Source organism: Chaetura pelagica, unplaced genomic scaffold (assembly GCF_000747805.2).
Source record: "Chaetura pelagica isolate M959 unplaced genomic scaffold, ChaPel_1.0 scaffold104, whole genome shotgun sequence".
Lineage (NCBI taxonomy): Eukaryota > Metazoa > Chordata > Aves > Apodiformes > Apodidae > Chaetura > Chaetura pelagica.
This window is the reverse complement of record NW_009953786.1, coordinates 4960538-4970405: the sequence shown is the minus strand read 5'-3', so window position 1 is coordinate 4970405 and position 9868 is coordinate 4960538. Positions and strand designations below refer to the sequence as shown.

The window sequence follows — 9868 nt, the reverse complement described above, 5'->3', positions numbered from 1 at the left end:
CAGCAGGAAGATACTAAGCTGAAGGCAAATTATCAGTAGTTATGGAGTGTATTCCTCCAATCTGTAGGTATCGGACCAGATCCAAGTTTGTAGTCAGGGTACAGGGAGCAGGCTTTACTGGGCATGTGACTCGATATTTCTACTTTCAAAGGAAAAATTCATATTTTAAGATGAAAACACTCAAGTTTGTTTTGCTGCTTTACAAACTATTGACCAACATGTAACAAAAAGAATCCCAAAGTAATGCCTTACCTGCAAAGGTTGGCCGTTTCTCTGGATCTTGCTCCCAGCACTGTTTCATTAAGTCAATAATTTCCCCTGGACATTTATTAGTGATCTCCTTTATGTCTGGTCTGTTTCCACTAATGATGCCAAAGCAAATCTGGGCTTCATTTATACCATCTGAAAAATAAAATTTCCTATCACAGGTTTTGCTGCTTTTATATAGGTCAAAGAAACAGTGAAGCAGCTCCCTGTGTGTTTGTGGATGTGTAAAAGATGATCTCAAAGAAAGATGTCTGATTTACAGCTACAAATCTGTCACATTAGTGAATCTGAATTTACTGGCCTAACCTCCACTGAAGGTTAATGGACTTACTTTTATATGCAAGACATCCCCAGTGTACATAAGGGTAACAGATAGAGCTCTCTAGAACCTGAATCTCAGTTACGCTCTGCATTGGGTACGAACACAAAGACGGCCTCACAGGCAATGTTTAGCTATTTAGTTAGCAAAAAGTAATTTCACAATTAAAACCATGTTACTCTGGAGTTTAACAGTCTGCTCCTATTGCTCTACATGAGCACACTAAAGCATGTTGAGAACTTAGCATCACCCAGATAAGAAACAGTAACTGGCTGTGTGACCATTCCTGTTAAAAGAAAAACCACACATAACTAGCCTACCTTAGGAAATAGCATACATCAGAGTTTCCATCCTGGTCTGCCCAAGCTTTGTTTAACTACTGCCACTGAGTGCAGGTTTATGCCCACACCATCTGGATGTGAATAGATTGGGCCCATGCCTTCTTGTCCACACTTAGAAGTCAGGAATGATACAATTGATGCCTCTTACTGGCCATGAAGTGCTATTCTGAGGCCTAGGTGATTCAATTTACTAATCTTAATTTTAAAACTTCAAATGCTTAACATTTATAACTTAATTTTGTGATAGTGTCCTTCTGGGAGTAACTTACGTTCATACGGCTCTTTGCTAGCAAAAATTGCCCAGATCACTATGCCAAAGCTGTAAACATCTGACTTCTCCACAGGTTTTACATTAACAGAGCGTAAATGCTCTGGGGCCATATAGAAAAGAGTCCCAGCATTGTTCTGGCGAGTGTTCTTCAGCTGCTTTTGTCGGACAGTCTCTTCTTGGGTCAGCCGACTCCAGTTCTTAAAGGAGGCAACACCGAGATCTGCAATCTGAAAGATGTGATTTGTCAGAGCTAGAGCTGTGATGGAAAGAAGACAAACCAGTATCTCTTGCAGTGCTCCATTTTATAATCAATAGCTGGTAGTAACTTATCTAAAAACGAAACATTGCAAAAAATGCAACTACAAGAAAAGAAAATAAACTACATGCTGTTTTATGGGGTTATTTTTCCTAAATAAATTAACACTGTAATCTGGGAACCATTAAACTGAACCTTCATTAACTTAATGCCACTTAGAAGAATCACAAAATTTAAGGAAAGGGGGAAGAAGAGGGTCTAAAATGATGCGATGTTATATGGCAAAGAGACATGGAAAAGGATAGCACGGAATAAGTTAAAGTAGGGATACCTGGACACTATGTGCTTGACAAGGTGACGTTCCTGAAATCTTAGGGTGCAGTTTTACAACTTTGACTGCTGACAGTGAAGCCAGTAATCATAGAATGTCTTGGGTTGGAAGCGACCTCCAAAGGTCATGTAATCCAACCCCCCCACAATAAGCAGGGACATCTCACACTAGATCAGATTGCTCAGAGCCCCATCAGGCCTGACCTTGAATGTCTCCAGGGGTGGGGCCTCTACCACCTCTCTAGGCAACCTGTTCCAGTGATCCACCACCCTCATATTAAAGAACTTTTTCCTAATGCCCAAGCTAAATCTACCCTTCTCTAGCTTAAAATCCTTTCCTCCTTTCTCCACAGCCTCTTCTCGTGTGCTCCCTCTGCACCTCCTGTTCCAGCACTGACACTTACCTGACACTGGGAAGACTGAGTGCCAGAGAGACCATTGGCTTGCTGAATCAAGTGCTCCCCAACAGAAGGGTAGCACTGTCAATGAGACAAATTGTAATCTGCTTGTTTGGCTTCCTACGTCAGGGCTGGGTGGTCAGATTAGCATGAATGCTAATTCAAGGGAACAGGAGGTCAACAGAAGAGGAAGGAAATGGGACTGCTTCTGGCGCGTCACGGCCGCCGGCCCCGTAGGCTGTGACCTGTGGGGGACACGGGTCAGGGGACACCAAGGACCAACGTTCCCTGTCCAGAAGGTGCTTGGGAGAGGATGTTATCATAGAATCATGGAATGTCTTGGGCTGGGAGGGACCTCTGAAGGTCCTCTAGTCCAACCCCCCCACAATAAGCAGGGACATCTCACACTAGATCAGATTGCTCAGAGCCCCATCAGGCCTGACCTTGAATGTCTCCAGGGGTGGGGCCTCTACCACCTCTCTAGGCAACCTGTTCCAGTGATCCACCACCCTCATATTAAAGAACTTTTTCCTAATGCCCAAGCTAAATCTACCCTTCTCTAGCTTAAAATCCTTTCCTCCTTTCTCCACAGCCTCTTCTCGTGTGCTCCCTCTGCACCTCCTGTTCCAGCACTGACACTTACCTGACACTGGGAAGACTGAGTGCCAGAGAGACCATTGGCTTGCTGAATCAAGTGCTCCCCAACAGAAGGGTAGCACTGTCAATGAGACAAATTGTAATCTGCTTGTTTGGCTTCCTACGTCAGGGCTGGGTGGTCAGATTAGCATGAATGCTAATTCAAGGGAACAGGAGGTCAACAGAAGAGGAAGGAAATGGGACTGCTTCTCTTGGCCACAGACAGCTGTCAAACTGAATTATGTAACCCAGTCACTTCAGATAAAACTCAGGTGACACCTTGCCTGACTTCTAACTTGCTTTTCTTTTCTCTCTTGTTGCCTCTAATTATCTTATTGTTCCTCTTGAGTTTGGGCCAAATTTTGATGTATTCAGAGGAAGAGGAAAATGTGACATCCTGCTGAGAAAGTAGGAGTCCACGTTCATGTCTACAAGTGAAAGATCTATTGTAATAGAGGGAGATACGATATAAAACTTTCTACATTTGCAGTTTCCTATAACAGCTATTGGCAATTTTAGGCACATTCAAGCAGATAAATCATACTGCTGCCTTAAATTATGATTAAGCTGCTTAAATAACTCTGATCTGATTCTGAATTTTACCCTGGGTTCCAGTTCAGTTTGTCATGCAGGGCCATGATAGCCTAGTTTTGTCCTGTCCATAAGCAAGCTGAAACCCCAAAAAGCATCCAATTTACAGAGCAGATCATGATTTTTTTTTTAATTTTTGGCAAAAAATAAAATCCTATAACTCTTTGAGTTGCTCATACTGGATTAGGACTTCCTACTATATTAACCTTGTCAAACCACTTCTCACTAATACATGTGCAAGAAATATCAAGTGGCAAAGCCTTCTTCACAGGAATGTACTCTATGCTTTCATACTGTAATAGGGTGATTATATCAGCAACTCACCTTGACCAGAGAAGGACATTTGATGAGGACTGCTGCAAATTCTGCTCAGGTTTATTCAGCAATAGGCTCTTTATCTATATGTCTTGACCCAAAAGCCCACTAAAGTTAATCAAAAGGCTTTGGAACAGGCTTATAAACCATTCTCTGAAGTAGTTACCCACTGCTTTTTTTGTAGCTCGCTGTCAATTACAAATGATGACTGAGGGAAAAAAAGATGGAGACAAAAGAGGAAAAGATAATCAGTGAAAGAACGAAAGGAATAAAAAGGAGGAGGTAAAGGCAGGAGGAGAAAATACAGCAATAAAGGACAAAAGACAAACCATAAGACATTTTATTTGGTTTCAATCTCTGTGCATTGAGGTTTGGGATTTCTTTCTAGATGTTTTGTTATTTGTAGTTCATTGATTCCAGGCAAATGAAGGTGGAGAGGTAGATTTACCAAGTGAATCACCTAGGGCTGGTCACTCACCCTCATGCCTTAGGACTTCTTCAGCTAAGAAGAAAAGGCAAGTAATTGTGGTGGGTAACTCCCTTCTGAGGGGAACAGAGGGTCCATTTGTCAACCAGACCCATCCCACAGGGAAGTCTGCTGCCTCCCTGGGGCTCAGATTAGAGCTGTTAAAAGGAAACTCTCTGATCTGGTGCAGCCCTGTGACTACTATCCACTGCTGGTGTTTCAGGTTCATAGTGATGAAATTGTTACAAAGAGTCCAAGGGCAATGAAGAGAGACTTCAGGGCCCTGGAAGGGCTGGTTAGTGGGTCTGGAGCACAAGTACTGTTTGCCTCCATCCCTGTTGCAAGAAAGGATGAAGAGATAAACAGGAGGAGTCTGCAGATCAATGCATGGCTATGTGACTGGTGCCATAGGCAGGGCTTTGGGTTTTTGATCACAGGCTGCTATACGAGACATCTGGCCTGCTGGTGGCAGGTGGGATGCATCTGTCCCAGAAGGGCAAAAGGATTTTGGGGCAGGAGTTAGCAGGGCTCATTGACAGAGCTTTAAACTAGATATGAAGGGGGAAGGGGAGAAAACTGGGCCTGTTAGGGACAAGCCCAAGAGAAACATGCCAGGGCCTGAAGGACGGTGGACTAAGGAGGATTCTCAGTTTGTTGTTTCATTTGAGGGAAAGGATTGATGTTTAGAAACCATGGAAGCACCTGAGAAGGGTCTGGTAGGAAATGGAGCCCACAGTGGGAAAAAGGTGTTGGAATCATTAGCTCATCTGAAGTGCATCAATGCCAATGCACCCAGTATGAGTAACAAACAGGGAGCTTGAAGCCATGATACACTAGGAAAACTATGACATAGTGGCTATCACAGCAATGTGGTGGGATGCGTCACACAACTGGAGAGCCACAATCGATGGCTATAAATTCTTCAAGAGGGATAGAAAGGGAAGGGGAGGGGGGTGGAGTAGCCCTCTATGTTAGAGAATGTTATGAGAGCTTGGAAATCAAGTATAGACATGATGAGGTTGAGAGTGTTTGCATTAGGTTAAGGACCAATAAGGCTGGTATCGCTGTGGGAGTCTGCTAGAGACCTCCCAACCAAAGCAGTGAGGTGGATGAAGCTTTCTGTAATCAGTTGAGAGAAATCTCCCAGTGACTTGCTGTTGTTCTTGTGGGGGGGCTTTAACCCCCCATACATCTGCTGTGAATACAACACAGCAGAGAGGGAACATTACAAGAGGTTCCTGGAATGTGTGGAAGAGCACTTCCTCACACAGCTGATAAGTAAGCCAACCAGGGAGGCTGCCCTCCTGTACCTGCTTCTGGTGAAGAGGGAAGCTCTTGTGGGGGAAGTAAAACTTGGTGGTTGTCTAGGGCACAGTGATCATGAGATGATTGAGTTTTTGATCCTTGGAGAAACAAGGAGAGGGGTTCATAAAACTATCACCTTACACTTCCGGAGGGCAAACTTTGACCTGCTCAGAAGACTGATTGACAAAGTCCCTTGGGAGGCTGCCTTGAAGGATAAAGGAGTCCAGGAAGGCTGGACATACTTCAAGAAAGAAGTTTTAAAGGCACAGGAGCAGGCTGTCCCTGTGTGCCGAAAAAACAGTATGTGGGGTAGGAGACCAGCCTGCCTAAATAGGGACCTTTAGCTGGACCTTAGGAACAAAAGGAGAGTCTATGATCTTTGGAAGAGGGGACAGGTCTATAAAGATGAAGCGAACCTATGCAGGGTAAAAATTAGGAGAGCCAAAGCACAGCTAGAGCTCAAACTAGCTACAGCTGTTAGGGATAATAAAAAATGTTTCTATTAGTTCATTAACAGCAAAAGGAGGATTAGGGAAAATCTCCATCCTTTATTGGATGCAAAGGGAATCTTAGTATGAGAGGAAAAAGGATGAGAAAAAGGCTGAGGTGCTGAACACCTACTTTGCCTCAGTTTTTAGCAGTGGAACTAGCTGTTCCATGGATATACAGCCGCATGAGCTAGGAGACAGGGAGGAGATGCAGAATGAGGTCATCACAATTAAAGAGGAACCTTAACGGTTCTGTGATTCTATGATTCTCAACAATATTATTCATTTTTTTTAATACTTAGTGATTTTTTTTTGATGTTTGGTTTGGTTTGGTTTGGTTTGGTTTTGTTTTTTACAGATGTGGGGAAGATTATACAAACCTCAGGCTCAGAGGTTTGTATAATAGGCCACCATGCTTCCAGTGAACCACTGCTAACACCCTCTTAGTCTTAGCTTGTTAGAATACAAAGAAGTTCATCTACCAATCGGGAATATTAACCAGTGCTCCTGAACAATGTTCTTCAACCAAAATTATCAGATTTTTCCATTTACATTCTAACAAGTACCTTAATGTGGAAGTCTGTGTCTACAAGGATGTTTTCTGGTTTTAGGTCTTTGTGTACAAAGCCTTGCTCATGCAGGTAAAGCATTCCTTCTGTGATCTCCAGCACAAAACGCCCTTTCACTGACAAAGGCAGTGAGATCTACAATTAAGAACAAAAGTACCATCTGTTAGAAGAACCACTATTACCACCATCACATTAAAAACAGCCTTTAAAAAAGTTTCTATTCCAGTCCCAAGAGAACCACTGCTCAAGCCAGGCTAAAAAAGAACTATGTCCTTCTTGGATCTAAATTTTTCATTAAAGTAACTCTGAAGTCACTTGATATTTACAAAATAATTCTTTTTCAGCCAATTCTCCACGTATCTCTACAAACACTCCTGTAACTCTGAACCTGTAACTCTGGTCTGCTCCTCTGTGATGCGAAGGAAAGCCATAGATGTCCTCTGCTGTCTCTAGAGAGGGCAGGACTGTCACTGGCTCCATTCTTTGGAGATGGCAGTAACATCCTTTCAAGTATTTTATCAACCCTGGGAGTGGCAAGGGATGAAGTAATTCATCGCTCACTTTCTGCAGCACTTTCATCATGTTTCCCCGGTCCACATACTCCATCACAAGTGAGTAGTTTCCATCTTCCAAAAGTATACCTAGTAGTTTTACCACACGGTTGTGCTGCAGCCTGTGCATAATCTTCCCTTCTTCAAGGAGGGAAGCATTGTATCTGTAAAACAGAAATTACACTGAATTTAGGTGCCAGGTTAGAAAGAACACAGGGATTAAAATGCTGTTAATTCATAATGAAAATGATGGCCAAAAATGTCAACGTTCCTAGGGCCACCCTTAAGATGAACCACACTTTCAGTGGCTTTTATGTTGATACCACTTTGTGCATGCTGTGTTATATTCTCTAAGTCTCAATGCCTTGCACAGAGACTGCTCTGCCTGATTTTAAGGCCTGCTTTTCAGACAGTGCATAAGCATTCTTTTTTGCAGGTGCACTGCTGATTGTGCATGTTCAAATCCCTGAACTGGTGTGGGATCAGGACAGGGCATGGCTGAAAGAGCCTTTTGACAAGGACAATCAAGACACACTCCGTTACCTCTTGTGCAGGAAACTATACCAGCCTCTTTCCTAGAGGGCCACAGTCATGTTCAAAATGTATTTATTACAGGGGATCCACCCACATACTGGATGGTGGTAACATTTACTAATGATTACTGGTACCCATGATAATAGACAGCCTTCTTTTTACTATTCCTTCTCTTCTAGTCATCAAGTAAAAGGATGCAAGAATATCTTGAGACTATGTTGCTTGCTTGTGCTTTCCTACCCTGTTGCTTAAAAGGAAACTGCTGTCTCCCTCTGCATTCTTCTAGCCTGTAGGAAGAAGGTGGCTCCTTATTTTGCATTAGGCTCAGTTGTAAATTTGCTTGTAGACTTTTAGTTCAAATCTTTAAGGAATAACACACGTATGAGTCTGTGTAGTGAGACAGTAAAAACACAAACTCCAAAATAAACCAGGCAGGATTGTCCACCTTAAAACTGTGTTCACCTCAAACTGCCAGTGCAGTTTGCAAGCTACCATAATCTCTTAATTTGGTTTCTACTGGCAAAATAAAAACTCAGTTGATTTATTTACTATAACCCTAACTATAACCCGACCATGGGCTTTTGTCTGCATCTCACGGATGACTTGTGGAAGAGCTGTAGGATTGTTATGGCTCTGAGGCAGCAGACCTGCAATGTGATCCGAACCCACTGAAATCAGCAGCTAATTCAATCTTTGAATTTATTCAGTGAGCTTGGCTCACTCTGCTTTTCCTCAATGGGCAGAGGGTTACATTCTTGGTATTATACACGTGGGGTAGGAGTTCTGCTGACAGCTCATGTGTGTTTAGTTCCTAGCAGACATCTACAGTTGTACAATTGTATTGAAAACAGATCCGCTAGCTTGCAAATATTACATGCCCACCAAGTTCCTGCAGTCCCTTTAGTGTGCAAGGGTCCCCTTGCTTCTTAACAATTCACAGGAGAGCTGACCTTGCAACGGAAATCAAGAAATTCACTGGAACAATGAGTTACAATTTTAAAAGTTGGCTCCTAAGGGAAAAAGGAAAATTTGCAGAACAGTTGCTAGTATTGCCTTAGAGTATTTTCCCCATATACAGTATCTCCAGGATACAAAGATCTGAAACTATTAAACTTTATTTATATTTATCTCCATTGAGTTTGGAAAATTTCTTAGACTAACTGGAAGATAAAAATCAGAACCAAGATCCATAACTTACTCAGTGCGCTGGGGTCCCGTATACACTTTTTTTAATACTACATATCCATGCTTCTTGTGAAAGCATAAAGAAATTGTTCCAAATCCTCCAGCATCCAAGTGTTTTTTTTCAAGTAAATCCTGGGAGTTCATGTGGATGTCTTCCAGTGACATGTTTGCAGGCTTTGTGGCTTAGCAAGTAAAACAAAATCAACTACTCTAGTGCTTCTGGACCTGTAGTATAAACAAGGAAACAGAAGTGTCATTATCAAGCATTTAGCTGTTCCACTAAATAAGCATCTATGTAAAGAATGGGACAAAAGCATATACTCCCATGACCCTTAAGAACAAAGGGCCTCAGTTTGAAGTAAAAGATGTGGTTCTCACAGGATCAGACCTAAAAACCACAATGATTTATCCTGTCAACCCATTACAGTTATATTGAGTTGATGTAAAACCATTTCTTTACCTGAGGTTTTCAAAATGTGGTTAATAAACAGTTTTACCTATTTAATCTGTAGTAGATGGGTACTGTCCCTACACATCACGTGTTCTAAAACTGAAACCCTGAAAAATTAAGGGCCACAGCCCCAATGGTTGGTAGTGCCTAATGATTCTAATAGGAATCTCGTGTTCTAAATTGCCCGTCAGGTGCCTAGATACTTATATAACTCTATACTATCTTTTAGGCATCTTTCCAAATCTGGCTCTAAAGGGTTTGCTTGAAATTTAAAACAAACAAAAGGTTTCTCTGGAGAGTGAAAGAAAGAACTCAGCTTCTGTGGAAAACCTATTTTCACAGCTGTCTGGACTTGAGGAGAAAAGTGCCAGGAAGGGCTGTGGTGCAGATATAAGGCAACTTCTCCTCTGCCCCTCAAAAAGAAGAGGAACAAAGAAATTGTAAAATCTTGTAGTAACTCCTAAGTGCAGCAAAAGAAAAAGAGAACTTGAGAGAGCCTACAGAATGGGTAGATAAACAAACCCCAGTAGATGTCAGAATAACGTTAAGCCTTTGATAAAGCTGTGGTGCCCTTTTGCCTAACGTGCCTCTCATG

At 42.3% G+C, this 9868-nt stretch overlaps 1 protein-coding gene across 1 annotated transcript in view; it reads right to left on the bottom strand.

Annotated features, from left to right (window-relative positions):
* RIPK1 (receptor (TNFRSF)-interacting serine-threonine kinase 1) overlaps positions 1–8987 on the bottom strand; it is a 21016-nt gene extending 12029 nt beyond the window's left edge. Inside the window, exons 1-5 of the mRNA XM_010000911.1 lie at positions 8836–8987; positions 7114–7267; positions 6550–6687; positions 1197–1425; positions 253–402 (exon numbers count right to left, since the gene is read on the bottom strand). Of these exons, the coding sequence (XP_009999213.1) occupies positions 253–402; positions 1197–1425; positions 6550–6687; positions 7114–7267; positions 8836–8987 (823 nt within the window). The remainder of the gene's footprint in view (positions 1–252; positions 403–1196; positions 1426–6549; positions 6688–7113; positions 7268–8835) is intronic.
* Between the last annotated feature and the right edge of the window lie 881 nt (positions 8988–9868).